The 21,815-nt window shown below is 38.3% G+C and overlaps 1 protein-coding gene across 10 annotated transcripts in view; it reads left to right on the plus strand.

The window, feature by feature from the left end:
- Window positions 1-21,815, plus strand: part of PTPRM (protein tyrosine phosphatase receptor type M) — an 835,156-nt gene that overhangs the window by 657,047 nt on the left and 156,294 nt on the right. For all 10 annotated transcript variants that reach the window (XM_030810737.1, XM_030810732.1, XM_030810734.1 and 7 more), the window contains one exon: window positions 18,860-19,011. In XM_030810737.1, the coding sequence (XP_030666597.1) occupies window positions 18,860-19,011 (152 nt within the window). The remainder of the gene's footprint in view (window positions 1-18,859; window positions 19,012-21,815) is intronic.

Below are 21,815 nucleotides of genomic sequence, written 5' to 3' on the forward strand. Positions count from 1 at the left end.
TTTTGAACTATACATTTGCAACAGTCTCTTCAGTGGCTTCATATGGCATGTGCATCTCAATTCATTTCTCTACACATTGCCATTGAAACTTGGAAAAACCAGATTGCCCATTTGAAAGTTGGTTCTGACTCAGCTTGTCAAGCCAGCCATCCTGGTCAGAATGTACTGGGAAAAAAAAATGAATAAAAGTAACAGAGACCTGGATTTTTATTCTGATCCCATACTTGATTCATTTGTGACCCAGGGCAAGTCACATAACCTTTTATATATGATTCCTTATTTGTTATGTGGAATAATATGGTTCATCCCTACCTTACTTATTTGTTGAATAAACCCTTCATCCTGTAGAATTCCCCTACATTCCAAACCCACTGATGCATTCTTATGGTGTCATTTAACATGTCCCTCGGTTATCTGGACTTCCTGTGAACTGGGGCTAGCGCTAGAGGATTAATTGATTCAACTTTCTTATTTTGGTAAGAATTTTTCATAAGTGTGTTCTGTACTTCCTCTTGCATTACATTAGGAAGCATATAAGGCTGAACTTGATTAGTGAGTTGCAGTTTTGCCAACCTCATCCATCCATTATAAAGTTCCACATCAGCCCTTCACTTAATGGTTTTTTAAGCTACTGGTAATGATTGCCTGATCCATTATTTTATTAGGGATTTCAAAATGATGACATCTTAATTCTGTCATTCCTTCTGTATTTATTAAGTGTCATTCTCTACTCACCTGCTAGGTTACTGTGAAATGCAGTTCATATAGGAAACTCAAGATAAATGTCTGAAATTTATTCTTCTTATTTACCAATTTCAGAATGAGTTGGTGCCTTAGGATTTTGTAAGATGACCAGTAGTGTCATTATCAGTAATTTTAACATATGTGGTATGTTTGAATATTTTAGAGTAATTACTGTTTGGATGTTCAGAGTATCTCACCTTTGGCCAATAGGAGTTCATTCAAGTTGTCTCTTGTGTTTTTTTTTTAATGTAACCCCAAAACTTTGGAAATCTTCTGGTGCAACAGGATATTCTTAGCTCATCTTCTGTATTGTCTGCCCCATGGCTGGAATCAGTCATTTCTCTAATAAACCCTGGTTTCTTTTACTGGAAAATGGCATTTAGAGACCACGATCTGACCACAAGGGGAGCTCATTGAAGTGGGTCAGCCATTGCTTCTAGGCTCACATCAGCCACTTTCACCATCAGTAGCCGTGCTGTCTGCTTACCCGACATGCCAGCAGCTAACTCATCCCCTTTGTCTGTGTTCACTAAGCAGAGAAAGGCCATTGGTAAATAGTGAAATATAAGAGAATATCTTTATGACCTCAGGGTAGGGAAGGTCCTAAAATCATAATAGACTTAATTGATACATTTGAGTATATCAAAATTATAAATTTCTGTATACCAAAAGATAACCATAAACAAAATTTTAAACAAGCTATAGATTAGGAGAAAACATTTCTAATACTTATATGTCAGAGTATCAGTAGCCTAAATATAATGAATTTGTAGACATCAACAAAAAATAACAACCCAATAGAAAAAGGGATATAATATATAAACAGACAACTACAGAATAGGAATATAGGCTGAATAACATTTGAAAAGATGTGAAACCTCACATATAATCAAGTATATGCAAATCAACAAATTATAAGATGCCATCTTTGCACCCATCAGACTGAGGAGCATTTCTGTAACAGATAGCAAATGTTGGCAAATGTGTGGTAAAAAAAAAAAAATGCATCACTCCGTTAACATAACACAACTTTGGTGATACTTTTGAGACTTCATTTTAATTTTTGAAAAAACCATTCCTTCTATTCCCCATCATTCCCACCTAGCCCCCAATATCCCCCCACACACATACATACAAACACAAATAAATAGCATGTAAAGCCCAAATTGTTTGCTTTCTACCTTCTTATTAACAAGTAAGAACCTTTCACTACCAGTATACTCAAGTTCTGCAATATAGCTAGTTCATCTTGAGATCTATATCTGTGAAACAAGAAATTCAGAATCAGAACTAAAGATTTTTAAAGTGTGATTTTTATGTTTTTCCTAGGAGAAAAAGGCATTTTTTACAGTAAAGTGACAGTTGTTTAGGATAAGTTAGTAAGAAAATGTAGGCCCATGTTGGGAAGAATTGTTGATAGATGGATGTTTTAGAAAAGCCAAATGGTTAGTCAAATGACCACAGAAATGCCTGTAGGAAATAAAATATTAAAATTCTGAACACTGTTTGATTATATGCCTTGTATTAGTTTCCTGTTGCTGCTGTAAATAAATTCATACAAACCTAGTGGCTTAAAGCAAAATAATTATCTTATAGTTGAGTAGGTTAGAAGTCTGACACAGGTTTTGCTTGGCTAAAGTCAAGGTGTCAGCAGGGCTGCGTTCCTGGCCTTTTTTCCACTTCTGGAGACTACCCACATTCCCTGGATTGTGGCCCCTTCCTCATCTCCAAAGGCAGGAAGGGCGGGTTGAGTGCTTCTCACACCCATCATTCTGACCTGCTATTTTGCCTCTTAAGGTGTCATGTGATAACACTGGCCCACTTGGATAATTTAGGATAATCTTCCTTTTTTAAAGTTAGCTTATTAGCAACCTCAATTCCAACCACAACCTTAATTTTATTTTGCCAAGTAATGTACCAGATTGGTGCAAAAGTAATTGTGACTTTTGTCATCACTTTTAATGGCAAACCCACAATTACTTATGCACCAGCCTAATAAAATATATTCACAGGTTTCGAGATTAGTAGGTGGACGCCTTCAGGAGACCATTCTGCCCAGCGAATGGGATCTGGGTCCTCCAGAAAGAGAAATCCTTTTCTGGGCTATCATTCATGCACCTGAAGCAACCTCTCTTAGTTACTGCTTTCCACGCCAGTTAACAGGGCTCCTGAACAAACAGGAGGTATTTACTCACACATAAATTAATCAGCATCTATGTTTTTAACTTGGAATATAAAGGTTTTTTTAAAAAAAATTTTATCCTTTGTGTTTATGAGATTCTTGGATACTTAAATCTGCACATCCAAGGGATAACTTGGATTTTATAATGTCAGTGCTTAAAGTGGGATCCAGAATATGGAATTTTATCAGGCCCCCATTGTCCTATGTGCAGACATCAGTGGCTTGCCTTGTTTTTATTACATAGAGACATTCCAGAATTTTTTAGCGAGTTTAACAAACATCATCAAGAGGAAGGTGGAGGTAGTGTTCCAATATGACATGCATTAAAAATTCTTCTCTTTCTCACTTATATTTATAGTCTGATAGAGGATCAACAGTATACCAATTTAATCTTGCTGCAGAGTGACATTTTTGAAACCGTTAAATTTCCAGATAATGCCAGCTGTGAGTGGGGACCCACTATCACTAATGTCACTTGATTCCCATCTTGCTTGACTATGGATTGTACCAGTTTCATATTTCTTGTGCTGTCACCGGTTCCAGCCCCTCTGGATTCATATTGCCATGATGTGAGAAATAAAACTAAACAAAATATTACTAAGGATGACAGGTACTACATCTATTATTTTTATGGCTGACTTATTTCAGCGTTTAAAAATCTTCAGGTGGTTTGGGGAATGGCGTTAGGCGCTCACGTGAGCTGTGGGTTACTCCCAAGTGGAGGGTGTTGTTTCAGGAGGGATCTATTTGCAGGTGGATCTTGGAGGGCAGAATGCCTCTTATGTGCAGGTCTTGCCACATTGTGTTCAGAGGACCCCAGCTGAAAACACGGTGGAACTGATCCATATGGGGCACTCCCGCTCCAGGCTCAGGGACTGGTAGAAAATGAGAGGGAAAGGAGGAAACAGAGCTCACAAGTTTTTCCTTGGTGGGAACGATATCCAAGGGACTTAGGGAAGGTGCCCCAGCCAGATATGGAATGAGAGACAGTGATAATTAAGTGCATTTCAAGATCGACCCAAAGGCTTTTTTCCAGGGCTGTTATATTGTTATATGAATAACATTAAATTCAAGTTATAAATGAAGTTGTTTTAAAATATGTATATATGTGTGTGTATATGTATTTATATTCCTCTTTATCACTTAGAAAAAATCAGAAATAGGCTGGGTGCAGTGGCTCACACCTGTAATCCCAGCACTTTGGGAGGCGAGGCAGGTGGATCACAAGGTCAGGAGATCGAGACCATCCTGGCCAACATGGTGAAACCCCAACTCTACTAAAAAAAATATATATATATACAGAAATTAGCCGGGTGTGGTGGCATACGCCTGTAGTTCCAGCTACTCGGGAGGCTGAGGCAGGAGAATCGCTTGAACCTGGGAGGCGGAGGTTGCAGTGAGCCGAGATCGTACCACCACACTCCAGCCTGGCGACACAGCAAGACTCCGTCTCAAAAAAAAAGAAAAAGAAAAAGAAAAATTCAGAAATTAAAATATATATACCTATGAAGTGGTTAGATGTTTTCAACTTCCAAGGTCTTTTTCTTTCAACAACTTGAAAAGTGGTAGACCACAGGATCAAGCCATGAAATGTGAGAGTTGTCACCAAGCCCTGAGCTGGAACCTTCAGGATCATTAGACATGCATCAGTCAGTGTCCATCTGTCTGTCATGCCTCTCTCTTATGCACAATTATGTTTATCATATATTTTTTATGATCAGGAAGTAAGGTATTAAGATTAATCAGACAAGCAGAATAAGAACAAACAAATGTTTGGTGAGTGCCTACCACATGCCAGGCACTTTCTAACAGGAGATGTTAGAATAGAAGAGGCATAAAGCCCTGTCCTCACCCAGCTGGCACGTGATATTTGCCCAGGAGCATAGTAAAATACCTGTTGGCTAAGAACAAAAACAATGGCTTCCAAGCACGTAAGGATAATGTTTACTAACCAGAGATTCTTTTGAAATTAAAGAATAGGAAAATGTTTCCTTTTGATCCATTGAACACTCAACCGTTAGAAAACTTCAAGTACTCATGCCCTCTCCAGAAAACAGCAGGCTCTTTTCTTAATTTTTTAGTTCTGAAAATAAAAATTATTTAACATATAAGGATATTGGGTGTATTTTTTGTCTCACATGTTGGTTTAACTTATGATTCCTTGAATTTTGTTGCCATAAATAATATCATCATGATTCTTTTGTTTATTATAACTTAATTATCATCTCAGAGTCATGCAAGACATTTGTGTCATGGTTTTGAGGTGATCATAGATGCATGTAATTTCAACTTGTTTTAAAAGAAAGCCAATCTTTTCCAAATATTTGATTTTCAACTTGTAAGTTTGAGAAAGACTAATTTTTATTGTATTTGTATAATAAGACTATTATTTGAACCTCTTCAACATGCAGTACACATGGTTATATATATGTGTTATATACACACATGTACCAAGAGATCCTGACAGGTACTTGCTGAAGAGATCCATACACCTCTTTGCTTCTTTTGCCCTGGTGCAAGTTCGTTTGCAGACACCCTTCCTCACCAGTGACTCATCATGTGGCGTTGTTACCACTAGGTCATCCAAAATAAAGTTGTAGCCTAAAGCGATATGTGATTAAAACCTGTACCCATTTCTCAATTGGCAAGATAGGAAGATACATATGCAAGTCCTTCTGTCTGGTTTCTTTTTAGCCTATCAGCCTTTCTGAGAGTCCTTCCGTCTGTCATTTGATCTAATCCCATGGTGTAAAAAGGTGAACTCTACAGCAGAGGCCCAACAAAGATAAAAACCCTGACTTGTCTTAAAAAAAACTGTTTTTTTGTGATCTACGTATGTCTGTTAACTAGTGAATGAAGAACAGAGAGTGGCTGGGTAGGTAGTGTGCGCCATAGTGTGTTGTCTCTAGAGTGGGCTTCTTAAGTGATGATACAGTTAGCGATGTTAGAAGAACACTTTCACCTCGGTCAACAGCTGTAAAGTCCAAGCTGGGAACTTTATGAACAGTGTCCAGACATAAGCAACCATAAGTGTAGCTAGTGATGCCAGTAGATTCCAGATTCCTAGGATCATTTTATCTCAACATGGGAAAACAATGCCAGATGTCTAAAGTTCTCTAGCCATGTGGCCATGGACAGCTTAGCACCACTGTGCCTCAGTTTCCTTCTCTGGAAGATAGGGATAATAATGGCAGTTTCCTCATTGGGCTGTTGTAAGAGTTAAACGAATTAATGAACATAAAGTGCGGCGTGGCTAATCTGAAGTCCTACATAAATTTTTGTAATTATTATTTTCATGTTGTATTTCTGTCAACTGTTGCAGAAATACAGTTCTTTTGAATTGAAATAATTAAATATCTGACCAGTATGTTTCTTCCTTAAAATTTTACCTTTAAATGCAACATGATCTGCTAATTCTTACAGATCCATCTTTAATGTGACAACCTCTTATTCATTCTGGTTTATTTAACTGGATCTTGTAATTTGGTATAATATATGCATTGTTTGACTAAACCAATAATAATTTCATCCCTTCTTTAATAAAAAATAAACACTTATTCTTGTTACCAGCTCCTACTGCAGCCCTTAATTAAGTCTAAGCACACATGTAATTGTAGATGCCAGGACCAGAGAGCCATTTACCCTTTCATTCTTAGTCTATGTGTGATTTACCTTTGCATGAATTTTGCCATCCCCGTAGTATTTGAAAAACACCCTTCCTGTGGCCAACAGTGATCTTTGGCTCAGTGCTAACAAGCATTTCCCCAGTGACAATCTGTTGACATAACCTAGCATGGCAGGGTCTATCACAGAGGGTAGGGGCAATCAGGCTCTGGGGAACCATGGCCTGTGACCTTGAATGGCAATAGACCAGGACTGGGAGGAGCATCCATATTGAATCCACCGATACCCATGGCAAATGGGCCCGTCCATCCTGCTCCTCTCCCAGTTGCTACTCAGTCTGGCTTCAGAGCGGGAAATTGGAGGAGGAGTGATTTCTTCTTCCTTCCAGCCAGGTGGCAATTTGTTCTCCTAGTTGGCAGCAATTTGTCCTGCAGCTCTCCCATAGGACACATTGCTGAAGAGTTCATTCTTCATCATGGTTTCTTTATCGGTTGTGATTCATACCCATCATAAACATAATTTGCCAAGAGGTTTTTCTTCCGTTTCCCATATTTCCATTTCATACTTTTAAACATTTTTACTGTAGAAAAGAAATATTCAGGAAATAGTAGAGTATAATAACCATTCCTTTAATTTGAATTCACCCCGCATTTCTCTCCTGTCCTACCTTTATTCTACTTTACAGTTTTCGAGCTATGACAATTTTTCTCCCTCCAATTATTTTTCTAAACAGTATTGCAATGTTTAATAAACTGTATTTTTAGAGCAGTTTTCGTTTCACCACATACATGAGCAGAAAATACAGAGTTCCCATATAGTTCTGACACCCCCCTGCCAACACACACACACACAGTATCCTCATTTATCATAATCCGTGAGGCTCTATTGCCACATCATTATCACCAAAGGCTATAGTTCAGTCAGGGTTCATTCTTCATAATGCATCTACTATGGGTTTTGACAACTCTATAATGACAGGCATCCTTCATTATAGTATCATATAAATAAGATCACAGCCTAGAACCTCCTCTGTGCTCTGCCTGTTTATCCCTCCCTTTCCGTTAACCTCTAACAATCACTAATCCTTTTACTGTCTCCATAGTCTTGCCTCTTCCAGAGTGTTATGTAGTTGGAATAATAAAATATTAGGTCGGTGCAAAAGCAATTGCAGTTTTTGCCATTATGTAGCCTTTCAGATTGACATCTTTCACTTAGTGACACACGTTTAAGTTTCCTCCATGCCTATTCATGACTTCATAGCTTATTCCTTTGTAACACTGAACAATATTCCATTGTCTAAATGTACCACAGTTTAGCCATTCACCTGTTGAAGGACACCTTGGTTTCTTCCAAATTGTCAGTTATGGATAAAGCTATATGAACATCTCTATGGAGGTTTTGTGTGAGCATAAGTTTTCAAATCCTTTGGGTAAATAGCAAGGAGCATAACTGCTGGATCATATGGGAAGAGTATGTTAATGTTGTAGGAAACTGACAAACTGTTTTTCTCTTTTCTTTTTTTTTTGAGATGGAGTCTCACTCTGTCACCCAGTGACAGTGCAGTGGTGCGATCTTGGCTCACTGCAATCTCTGCCTCTCGGGCTCAAGCCATTCTCCTGCCTCAGCCTCCTAAGTAGCAAGTAGCAGAGATGGGGTTTCACCATGTTGGCAAGGCTGGTCTCAAACTCCTGACCTCAAATGATCCACCCACCTTTATGAAGCTCCCCATGACCCTATATTGGACTGAACAAAGGAGGATGAACGTGGGAATAGAAGACAAAGACAAAAGAGTATATTTGGAAGAAGGGGTCAGGGGGCACCTTTCTTCTAGTGAACAAGGGCCCTGAGCTTTACACAGCCCTCCATGTTTATTAGGAAAAAGAGATAGCAAGGAGAGGGGTGGTGGTTGTCAGGTAATTGTCAATCAGCCATTTGGTTCACAGCAGCAGGCTTGTGAGACTGCATTCCTCGAACAATGAGTACTAGATGTCTCAGGAGATAACTTCAAGGAGTCCAGCACCAGGAAGTGATGGCCCTTGGCAAACCTTTTGGCAACAGGCGCTGTTTGAGTTTGCCCACATCCTGCATTCATGATAAACAATTTGCTGTTTGATCATATAGCCTCCAGTGGAATGCTGAGCTAGTCACAATCCCTTTGCCAGCTCACTACACAACTTGGCCTCCCAGAGTGCTGGGGTTACAGGCATGAGCCACTGTGCCCGGCCCAAACTGTTTTTCAAAGTGGCTATGTCCTTTTGCATTCCTGCCAACAATGAATGAGGAGTCTTGTTGCTCCACATTCTTGCCAGCAGTTGATGATGTCAGTGTTTTTTAGATTTTGGCCTTATAACAGATGTGTGGTGGTATCTTGTTCTGATTTGCATTTTCCTTATAACATGTGGTGCAGAGCATCTTTTTATATGCTCATTTGCTATCTATACAACTTTGGTGAGGCATCAAGGTCTCTGGCCCATTTTTTAATCCCATTGTTTGTCTTCTTATTGTTCAGTTTTAAGAGTTATTTGAACATTATGGATACCAGTCCATTACCAGATATGTCTTCTACAAATATTTTCTCCAAGTTTATGGCTTCTCTCTTGACAGTGTCTTTCACAGAGCAGGAATTTTTATTTGAACGAAGTCTATCATCATTTTTTTCATCGATTATCCCTTTAATATTTTAACTGAAAAGTCGTTGCCATATCCAAGGTCATCTAGATTTTCTCCTATGTTATGTTCTAGGAGTTGCATAGTTTTGCATTTTACATTTAGGTCTATAATCCATTTTGAGTTAATTTTTGTAAAGGATGTAAGGCCTGTGTCTAGATTCATTTTTCTGCATGTGGATGTCTAGTTGTTCCACCACCGTTTATTGTCCATTGTAGTACCCTTGCTCCTTTGCCAGTTGATCGTATTTATGTAGGTTTCTTTCTGTTCTCTCTCTTCTGTCCTAGTGATCTGTTTGTCTCTTATTTCACCAATACCACACTGTCTTGATTACTGTAGCTTTATAGTAAGTCTGGAAGTCAGGTAGTATCAACCTTCCAACTTTTTTCTAATCAGTATTGTGTTGGCTATTCTGGGTCTTTTGCCTCTCCATGTAGAATCAGTTTGTTAGTAACCCTAAATAAGTTTCTAGGATTTTGATTAGGATTGCACTGAATCTATAGATAAATTTGGGAAGAATTGACATGTGGACAATATTAAATCTTCCATTTATTTAGTTCTTTGATTTCTTTCGTCAGAATTTTACAGTTTTCCTCATATAGTTTTTGTACATATTTGTTAGATTTATGCCAATTATTTCACTTTTGGAGATGCTAAGGTAAATGGTATTATGTTTTTAATGTCAAATTACAATTGCTCATTGCTGGTATATAGAAAGGTATTGACTTTTGTGTATTAACCTTGTATCTTGCAACCTTGCTACATTTGCTTATTAGTACTAGGAGCTAATTTTGTTGGTTCTTTCGGATTTTTTACACAATCATGTCATCTGTGGACAAAGACTGTTTGATTCATTCCTTCTTAACCTGTTGATATTTTGTTTCATTTTCTTGTCTTATGGCATTAGCTAACTGAGACTTCCAAGAGGATATTGAAAAGTATTGGTGAGAGAAGACATTCTGGCCTTGATCCTGGTATTTGTGGGAAAGCTTTTATTTTTGCAACATTAAGTATAATATTAGCTATAGCATTTTAGTAGATCTTTTTTTTTATCAAGTTGAGGGGGGTTCCCCTCTATTCCTACTTTGCCGAAAACATTTATCAAGACTGGGTATTGGATTTTGTTAGCTCTTTTTCTGCGTCTGTTAACATGACCATCTGACTTTTCTTCCATAGCCTGTCAATGTGATGGATTGCATTTTTTGAGTTTCAAATGTTGAACCAGCCTCCCATACCTGAAATATATTCTTCTTGGTCATGGTGTATAATTATTTTTATAAATTGTTGGATTCAGTTTGCTGTACTCTGTTGAAGATTTTTACATCTGTTTTCATGAGAAATTATGGTTTGCAGTTTTCTATTTCTGTAATGTCTTCAGTTTTGGTATTAGGGAAATGCTGGCCTTTTAGAATGAGCTAGGAAGTATTCTCTATTTATGTTCTGGGAGATATGACAGAGAATTGGTATGATTGCCTTAAATATTTGGTAGAATTTAACAGTGAAACTGTCTGAGCCTGGTGCTTCATGTTTTGAAAGGTTATTAATTATTGACTCAATTTTTTAATAGCTATAGGCCTAGTGAGATTGTCTGTTTCTTCTCGTGTGAGTTTTGGCAGATTACACCTTTCAAGGAACTGGTCTATTTCAACCAGGTCATCATATTTGTAGGTATAGAGTTGTTCATAATATTCTTTGTTATCCTTTTAATGTCCATGGGATCTGTAATAATGTCCCCTGTTTCATTTCTAATATGAGTAATCTGTGTCTTCTGTCTTTTTTTTTTTTTTTTTTTTTTTTTAGCCTGGCTAGAGGTGTATCAGTTTTACTAATCTTTTCAACCAGTTTTTGGTTTTGTTAATTTTTTTTCTATTGACTTCTTGTTTCTGTTTAATTGATTTCTGCACTAATTTTTTTTATTTTCTTCTACCTTCTTTAGATTTAATTTTATCTTTTTTTAGATTCTGTAGGTGGGAGCTTAGATTATTGGTTTTAGATGTTTCTTTTTGTCTAATATATGCATTCAATGCTACAAATTTCACTCTAAGCACCTCTTTTGCTACATACCACAAATTTTGATAAGTTGTGTTTTAATTTTCATTTAGTTCAAAATATTTTTTAAATTTCTCTTAAGATTTCTTTTTTGACTTATGTTTTATTTAACATGCATCTTTTATCTTCCAAGTATTAGAGATTTTTCCAGCCATTTTCATGTTACTGATTTCTAATTTAATTCCATTGTGGTCTCACAGCAGACATTGTATGATTTCTATTCTTTTTCATTTGTTAAGCTGTGTTTAATGGCTCATGATGCGGTCTATCTGGTGAATGTACCCTGTGAGCTTGAATATAATGTATATTCTGCTGCTGGTGGATGAAGGATTCTTAAGATGTCAGTAATATCCAGTTGATTGATGGTGCTGTTGAATTCAACCATGTCCTTACTGATTTTCTGCCTGCTGAGCTGTCCATTACTGACAGAGGGGTTGAAATCTCCAACTATAGTAGTGGATTCATCTATTTCTCCTTGCAATTCTATCACCTTTTGCCTCATATATTTTGACTCTATAGTATAGGTGCATACATGTTAAAAAATTTTATGTCTTCTTGGAGAATTGACCCTTTTATCCTTATATAATGCTTTTCTTTATCCCTGGTAATTGTTTTTGCTCTAAAGTCTGCTCTGTCTGAATTTAATACAGCTTATTCCAGTTTTCATTTGATTAGTGTTAGCATGGTACATTTTTCTCCATCTCTTTACTTTTAATCTATGTGTCTTTATATTTAAATAAGTTTCTTGTAGATCATATGTAGTTGAGTTGTGTGTTTTAATCTGATAATCTGCCTTTTAATTGGTTTATTTTTTATTTATTTTTTTGAGATGGGGTCTTGCTATGTTGCCCAGGCTGGAGTGAATTGGCGCAGTCTTGGTTTGCTGCAACCTCTGCCTCCTGAGCTCAAGCAATCCTCCCAGCTCAGCCTCCTGAGTATTTGTGACTATAGGTGTGTGCCACTATGCCTGGTTAATTTTTGTATTTTTGGTAGAGACAGGGTTTCACCATGTTGCCCAGGGTGGTCTTGAACCCCTGAGCTCAAGCAATCCACCTGCCTCTGCTGCCCAAAGTGCTGAGATTATAGGTGTGAGCCACCTAGTGCATAGCCTAATGGATATATTTAGACTACAGACATTTAAATGATTATTGATGACATTGGATATCTTTTTTTTTATTACTGTTTTCTATTTGTTGCTCTTATTCTTTGTTTGTTCCTGTTCTTTTACTGCCTTTCTTGGTTTTAATGGAGCATTTTATATTATCCCATTTTGTCTTCTTTATTAGTTTAATGTTTTGTTACTTTTTTCAGTGGTTGCCCTAGAGTTCACATATGTTTACAGCTAGTCCAAGTCTACTTTCAAATAACACTGTACCACTTCACAGGTAGTGAAAGTTCTTATAATAGCAAAGTATTCCATTTTCCTCTCCTGTCCCTTATCTTATTGCTGTTACTCATTTCACTTATCTATAGCTATAATCATCAAATACTTTGTTGCTATTACTATTTTGAACAAACTTCTTTCTGCTGTATCAATTAAGAATTTTAAAAAATATTTTATTTTACTTTTACTAATTCCTTCTGTCATGTTCGTCCTTTCTCTTTGTAGCTCCAAGTTTCTGATCTATCATTTTTCTTCTCTCTGAAGAACTTTTTAATATTTTGTACAAGGCAGATCTACTGGCAACTGATTCCCTCAATTTTTTTTTTTTTTCTGAGACAGAGTTTCGCTATTGTTGCCCTAGGCTGCAGTGCAATGGCGCGATCTCAGCTCACCGCAACCTCAACCTCCCGGGTTCAAGTGATTCTCCTGCCTCAGCCTCCTGAGTAGCTGAGATTGCAAGCATGCGCCACCATGCCCGGCTAATTGTTGTGTTTTTAGTAGAGACAGGGTTTCACCATGTTGGCCAGGCTGGTCTCACACTCCTGACTTCAAGTTATCTGCCCACCTCAGCCTTCCAAAGTGCTGGGATTACAGGTGTGAGCCACCATGCCCTGCCCAGATTCCCTTAATTTGTATTTGAGAAAGTCTTTATTTTTCCTTCACTTTTTGAGGGATAAATTCACAAGATACAGAATTCTAGCTTGGTGGCTTTTTCCTTCAATATATTGAATATTTCGCTTCACTTTGCTCTTGTTTGAATGGTCTCTGAGGAGAAGTGCAATGTAATTCTTATCCTCGCTCCTCTGTAAGTAAAGTGTTTTTCCCCCCTTGGATTTTTTTTAAGACTTTATCTTTGATTGTCTGCAATTTGAATATGATATTACTAGGTGTAGATTTTTTGGCATTTATCCTGCTTGGTGTTCTCTGAGCTTCCTGGATCTGTGGTTTGGTAAAATTAGAAATCAGTAATAGAAAAATAACTGGAAAAATCCAAAATGTTTGGAAGATAAATGACATGCTTTAAACACTAGTTTTAGGAAAAAGTTATTATTGCTTCAAATATTTCTTCTGTTCCTTTCTCCTCCTTCTTGTATTCCCATTACATGTAAGTTACACCTTTTGTAGTTGCCCTATGGTTTTGGGATATTCTGACGTTTTGTGTGTTTTTGTTTTTGTCTTTTTTCTCTTTTCAGTTTTGGAGGTTTTTACTGAGATAATCTTCAAGCTCAGAGATTCTTTTCTCAACCATTTCCAGTCTGCTAATGAACTATCACAGGCGTTTTCATTCTGTTACAATGTTTTTTGTCTCTAGCATTTCTTTTTTGGCTTTCTTAGAATTTCCATCTCTCTGCTTACAGTACCTATCTGTTCTTGCATGCTGTCTACTTTATCCATTAGACATTAGAGCTCTTAGCATACTAATCATGGTTGTTTTAAATTCCCACTCTGTTAATTCCAACACCTCTGCCATATCAGAGTCTGGTTCTGTTGTTTGCTCTGTCTCTTCACACTGTTTTGTGGGTTTTTGTGTGTGTGTGTGAAGCTACACATGATGTATTGAGTAACAGGAACTGTAGTAAATAGGCCTTTAGTAACATGGTGTAAGGTGTGAGGGGAGGGGAGGCACTCTATAGTCATATGATTAGGTCTTAGTCTATAGTGAACCTGTGCCTCTGGACTGTGGACTTCACAAATACTTCTCATTATTCCTCTCCACCACCGTTAGTTGGGATAGGATGGCTAACGTGGGCTGGAGTTGTATTTCTTCCCCCAGGTCAGTTAGGCTCTGACAAAAGTTTGGCAGTTTCGGTGCTGGTAAACATAGCTTCTCTTAAGAGCAGGCTTTGTTAAGAACAGAATAAACCTGCTGACTGCTGATGTATTTCAGAGTGGCTACTTCCCAGTGCTTCTTGCTGGAGGCCTGAGGGGATTTGTCTCAAATCTTCTCTGTGAAAACCTGGTAGGGTTCCTGGAGGTAAAACTCACAAAAATGTGTGAGCCACCTTAAAACTAATTCCCCCTGAAGTTTTTACCTCTGACACATGTCGACACTGAGCTCCAGCAGTTTGTCAGCTACAGTTTAGGTTTTCCTGGCTAGGTTCTGGCTCTCACAGAGGTTTCTGTTCATGAAGTTCAGCTCCAGTAAGTTGTAATTCTCTGTATTTACCTTTTGGTCTCTCCAATTTCGGGGGCAGTGGTTTGCCCTGTGACCTCAGTTCTCCAACAAATCTAAGAAAAGTTATTAATTTTCAGTTTTTTCAGCTTTGACTTACTGTTAGGAAAAAGTTATGACTTCCAAACTCCTTTCATGCCAGACTAGAAACCACCAAGTCCTTTCTTTAAATTTTTATGATCTATTTATAGATATTCATAAGAACCTTTAATTTAATTACTAAGGGCCTTTGAGATTCATGCAGCGCAAGTTTGGAGATTGGAGATGAAAATATTTTCGGCAAACCATTTGTTGTAAATCAAAATGGAAAAAAAATTTACTTGTGTCTTTACATAAGATTGCAGAGAAAATTGTTTCAACTTTAGTTTTCCTACACAAAAGACTTTGTTTCATTAAGTCCACAAAGCTTTTCTGATAGTGTTCCAACTTTTTGCTTGAAAAAAGTTAAGATCTGAAACAGGACTCTCAAAAGAGGAAGAAAGAAAAAGAGAGAAACAAACTGTTACTTATCGACAATCCTAACAGTCTATTTCTTGATGTAATCCTTTTCAGCCGTCTGTAGTTATAGACAAGAGCATTTGACCTGTACAGGCATACGTTGATTTACTGTGCTTCACTTTATGGCTCTTTTGGGTATATTGTATTTTTAATCAATTGAAAGGCTACTGGGGAGGCTGAGGCAGGAGAATGGTGTGAACCCAGGAGGCGGAGCTTGTAGTGAGCCAAGATCGCACCACTGCACTCCAGCCTGGGTGACAGAGCGAGACTCTGTCATAAATACATACATACATACATACATACATACATACATACATACATACATAAATAAATACATAAATTAATTGAAAGTTTGTGGCAACCCGCATGGAGCAGGTCTGTCAGCACCGTTTTTCCTACGGCGCGTGCTCACTTTCTGTCCCTGTGTCAACAGCTTTGTGTAAAGCATTGGCTAGGCACTAGTAAACTTTTTCAAAGCATATTGAACTTGGGGGTGATAGATGATGTATATTTGAAAGCAACTTGTTGGCCAGGCGCAGTGGCTCATGCCTGTAATCCCAGTACTTTGGGAGGCTGAGGCAAGCGGATCTCCTGAGGTCAGGAGTTTGAGACCAGCCTGGCCAACATGGCGAAACCCCACCTCTACTAAAAATACAAAAATACAAAAAAATTAGCTGGGTGTGGTGGCTCACACCTGTAGTCCCAACTAGTTGTTAGGCTGAGGCACGAAAATCACTTGAACCTGGGAGGTGGAGGTTGCAGTGAGTCAAGATTGTGCCACTGCACTCCAGCCTGGGATGACAAAATGAGACTCTGTCTCAATAAAAAAAAAATTAAAAATAAAAATTAAAGAAAATGAAAGCAATTTGATGATAATTATATTATAACTTTCTTCAATTTCAATACAATGACATTTCCAAAGTGCTGTTATTGATCAAAAACAAAAGTGCCCACAAACATGCTTTATTTGGGCTATGTAATGATTTATTTTTAAATTTGAATTATTTGACAACACGTAAAAATTAAGATTTGATATAAAGTCAGGTCTAGTTTCTCCTGAAACTTGAAATGACTTGAACCTCCATGGGGCCTCGGTGTGCGGGAGCTGAGTTACTGTTCCCCTCCAGCTCTCCACGACCCTTTATTGTCTTACACTGTCTTCCTCCACTTATATTACTTGCCTGGTCCCAGGGAGACATTCATGTTTGTGACATCTGCTGAAAGTAAAAAGGTGTCTAATGTGTAGGGTTAATGCATGAAGGCTTGCAGAAGACATCGAGAACTGGGTTTAGAAGGTGGTTCACAAACATACAGTATGTCCTGTGGATATGAGCTTAATGCTATGGTGTCTGCCTGGACCTCTGTTTGATTTGAGCATGTTCTCACAGTCTTTACAGGGCTTCTTTTGTGCTTAAAGATCAGCAATTAAGTGATTAGTGTGACATCACTGAAATTAGTTTATGCATGTGGAGGATTAGAAGGGAGAAAGAATTTTTCCAGTACAAGCATAGCTTTTATTGGCCCTTATATCCCTCCCAGCCAACCACACAAGAAGCGCAGTATCTGTCATTTCCTAACCTTTAGGATTAGAGGAATTCAAGCAAGAAAAGGCAAAGAGGAAAGCCTAGTAAAGTTCACGATGCTTCTCTTTATAGGCAGAACAAAAAAGAATATTGAGGCAATTACTAGCATAAATCAGTCCAAAGCAAATCTAAGAAATTCAAGCAAAAAGAAGGCATTTTGCCTGAATTATGGAGCTAATGATCTCAGTCCTCCACTTCAGTGCTCCTGAGGAGACCTGGCCTGAGAATGTTTTTCCAGTGATCTGGCAGATTCAGAAGTGAAGAGAAAATGTATTATTTTAAGTGCAGCTATGGAGATGGATTCCAGTGCTGCCTCTGTCCAGAACATGTGTTGAGAACATCCAGGCTCAACTAGCATGGCCAGCTGGGAGGAGAGAGGCTCTAGAAGGGATGATCATGATCCCCATGAGGCAATAGAGGGGTGGTGTCAGTGCCCAGAGGAGTCATGCAGGCTCACCTTTCAAAATCTTTGTAACTTTAACACTGTCAGAGATGTTATAAGTGATTTTCATTTTTCTGTTTAAAAATGTATCTTTTTTCTAACAACTTTTGCAATAAAAAGGCAACTTATTAATGAAACCATTCTGCCTTCAAAATATGAAATTAAAATATTATTGTAACTACAGGCAAGAAAGCACTTGGATTATATGTCATTTAGAAATGATAACAAAGATTATCCATATGTTCTTATGTTGTCAGTGCCTTACATTGCATTAGCAATCACCTAATATGGGTGTGATTTTGATTATGTGGCTCATTTTAAATTCTACTGTGTCCTAGGTCAATCAGTGTCAAGATGATTTACTAGAAGGAGTGCAGTTTTCTTTCATAGATGCTGTTAAGTGCTTGGGCACAATTAGAATATTTTAGGGCATAGTATTTTTGGTAATATGGTGCTGTGGGTGTTCTTAAACCTTCTCACTGTATACCTTCTCCTTAAGCATCTCTAATTCTCATCTTGTCTGTCTTGGGTACACAAAACAATCTCTGGTAGCAAGATCTATAAAAATTTGTGTTATCTGTTTATTTATGTTAGTTTTCCTTAAGGTCTGGCTTTTGTACGGGTGTCAGTCATTTTAGATGTTGAGTTTTTGGTGGTCAGTGAGCAGGATGCAGAGGCCAGGATTAACCTATGTCTCCAAAAGAATTAGAAATCTCTCTGCCTTTTTTTTCATTCTCTTCCACTGAAAGAGGGAACAATGAAGTCTTACTCCTGCTGAACTTTCCAGGGAACCCAGCGACATGACATTTTTAAACCTTCTGCTCTGTGGGGGGTGACAAAGCTTGATGGGAACTAATCTGGGTTCATTTGGGATTTGGGACAGGGTCATAGCCTTTTGAGAATTCAGTACCTTCCCCTTGATCCTCCTACAGCCTGAGTTCTCTGAGCTTTGTAGGTTCTGTGTCAGGTTCTGCTCCCTGTATGCACATATTCCAATTATATGTTCTTGACTCCTCACCTGGTTCTGTTCTTTAGTTTTAACAATGTGCCTTTTAGATTCATCTGTTATTTCATTTTTGCTTGGAAAATACTTACTCAGGGGAGTCTTCTCTTTGACACTGTATATGGTGATGTTGACAATAATTTCGTAAAAACTTAGTAACTCTAGGAGTGTAACAATTAGCAGATTATGATTGTGTTGTACTAGAATCATTGGTCATTTTAATCTAGCTTATGGTAGGAGAAACAGTGTTTTAGGCAGTGGTGTTTTATCTTTCTGTTTGTTTGGGGTTTTTTGTTTTGTTTTGTTTTTTGAGGATAGACAGTACCTGTTTTTCATCTCTGTGTCTGCAGCCTGGCAGAGTGCTTGCCACAAATAAGGCACTATACATCCATCTCTGAATGAATAGGATTAATTCAGTAGATGTTATTCCTGAACGTCTGTCAATATACATGCCAAAGCTCTGTATCCCATTCAAATGCATGCCTACATAGTTGAATTCTTTATCCTAAGGAAACTGGCCAAGAAGCGGAAAGAGACCATGAGCAGCACCCGACAGGAGATGACTGTGATGGTGAACTCAATGGACAAGAGCTATGCCGAGCAGGGCACAAACTGCGACGAGGCTTTCTCATTCATGGACACGCACAATCTGAATGGGAGATGTAAGTGCATATGTTTCTTGGCTTCTAATACATCTCCTTGGTTTTCCAAGATTCCAGGTGGTACTAGGGGATTTCAAAAAAAAAAAAAAAGCTTCCTGAAGAATTTTTATGCCGTATTGGTTTCTTCAATCATTTTCAGTGATCCTTTGTGCCACAGGTTGCTTAGCAGAGATGTTCTAAAGGTGATAGGACCAGATCAGAGAGTCCAGAAAACCACAGTGAAGTTTCTGTAAATATTTAGAGAGCAGTGACACGAGGCTTTCCTTCTTTTGAGGAAGAAGGCACCTGCTTCTCATCATCCTTCTTGTTGTTTAGATCCCATTTGTAAACCATCCAGGTGTGGAATTACACACGGGAAGCCTGTTATAAAAACAGTTCACTAAATGGCAGTAACAAGTTAATTGTTTATTTGTTTAGCTGACAGGTTCTGCCTTTATTATAGGGCTGTTAGTGTCAATTAATAAATTAAACTCTATTTCAGCTTCACAAGTCTTATGCTTCATACCAGGTTTGTAAACCAACCTCAGCTACTGCCTTCCCATACTACTACCTGTGATCCAGGTAGAAGGCATTATTTTAGGAAACTAACAATTAGATTGATTGTATCAAGCGCAAAAGGAGTAGTTGCCTTGTCCCTGGTAATCTTGGAGATCAGAGGGAGGTATCTCACTCTGTGGTTTAGGGCACATTTGGTGAGTTCAAGGTCGGGGGTTTCTTTACTGTGTGAAAGCTGTGCCTCAGGCCTGAGCTGCATAACCAGGATTCTGGTCAGCATGGGGATGGAATTAAAGTGCAGCTATTCCTGTTACAAAAAAAAATCATAATATTATAAAGGCTGGTGGGCCTTGTGGCTGTGAGGAGCACACAAATGGCATCTGGGGTGGGGCGACTGGGAGCAGTTTGGACAGTGTGGGCTCATGTCCTGATACCCACTGTGGTCAGTGTGGTACTGCAGCTCCCCTCCACTCCTCCTCTTCCAGATCACAGTGTGGTCAACACACGTGCCTGTCCCTGAGCTTTGCGTTTCTCGTACACACTGCTAAGCTCCGAATTCAGTCTTACATTTTTCTGCTTGTAGTGGCTGCAGTTGTCCCACTTTATCCTCCTCCATCAGTTTGTACTACACGCACACATGGCCCAGTGGAGCATGCACAGGTGCTGCCTTTGCACCGATGGGCAGGGCAGCACTGTTGCTTTCATCCTTGATCTTCTTTCTTTACCCTTTCATGTCATTTTCAGCGCAGGAAATAGAAGCTGTGGGGTCTCAGTGTACCCAAGCTCCTTCCCGTTTTTTCATAGAATTCTCTCTGCTATTTTTGTAGCAGATATTATGTTTTTCATTTAAAAATACATATGTATAATTTATTCAACTGCCATAAGAAAGCAACCTATGATGCATTTGTTGTGGGCTGGAATTGGAGAAGCCCTTTTGACCACATACAGGGTTAGAATTTTTGTAGTGGCAGGTATTCCTTGAAGGGGACCACACAGATAACGTCCTCATTTTGCAGTATAACCCATTAACCTTCCAAATCTTCTATTTCATGGTGAAATTCCTCAAGAATCAATTTACTTGGAATCACTCATCCCAAAAGCAAGAATCTGCTTTAGTAGTTCTAGGTGTTTGAAGTTTGTACAACAAGAATATTCACTTCTGGACAGGAAGTTTAATTTGGCAGTTACCTTTTTGAAAGTGAATGTTATCTGTGGAAATCCAAAAATGTTCGTGTACAGACGGCAGCTACAGAGGCCAATGGAGCTTCCACAACGGATCGGCTATTAGACATTATTTTTTGCCTCCCTTCAATAAAGCCAATAGAAGGAACACAGCAGTAGACTTTCCATTTTCCTTCCACTCTGAGCAGTGAGTTCATAACACCCAGAGGTAGATATCATAATACTGTCTTGATGTCTTTGAAATAAGACAGCAGTTTCTGGGGAGGAAACCTTCAGGAAAGATGTTCCTTAGACCACAAGGCTGCCAGCACCACACCTATGACAAGTGTGGGTATGCATGAGATCTTTCGGGGTTGGGAGAAAGTGCTGAAAGTTGTGAAGTGAGCAGTTTTTAGAAATGAGACAAGGGGAAAAATGAAATAGGAGAATTTAAAAATAAGCATGACCACAGTTATGAGAGTGGGGATTAATCTCTCCAGCAAAGCAAGTATGAGTTGCACTATCTGCTTTAATATGCTATAAAAAGGGGAGAATAGATACAGGTAGTGGGAATAGGTTTAATTTTTATGCTAGAAGATGAAAGTACTTTTAAAATATTTTGACAGGAAGGTGAAAATAAACACAGTTATTTTATATCTGCTGTGCACATCTTTACCAACCACATAAAAATGTCTGCAGCTAATAAAAAGGCTTTATTCTCACTGACCCTGGCATATTTTATTGGTACTCATTTTTTTCATTCTTATTTTCATCCATTGTGCTCTTTTTCTAGGCTTCTTACCATAAACATGCATTATAAGTATGATACATTTCTATTTTGTAAAAATACCTGTAAAATGACAGGCAGCCTGAGTTCTGGTCTTTGTTCTGTCACATACTGATTCTACACTTTAAAAATATAAACACAGGTAAATGCACTCTCCTAAATGGACTGCTCCTGGAGAGTTAAAATATATTAATATGTCATCAGAATAATTACCCAGTATGCACAGGGATTTGGTCATGCTTCCCATAAATATAATGGTATAATTGTGTCTTAGTGTCCTGATCAGGAACTTAGCATCAAACAGATCATGTAACTACATCAGAGGAGCTACGATTTAGACTTAAGTTTAACCACCTTGAGC

This window comes from Nomascus leucogenys, chromosome 4, assembly GCF_006542625.1.
Source record: "Nomascus leucogenys isolate Asia chromosome 4, Asia_NLE_v1, whole genome shotgun sequence".
Taxonomy (NCBI): Eukaryota; Metazoa; Chordata; class Mammalia; order Primates; family Hylobatidae; genus Nomascus; species Nomascus leucogenys.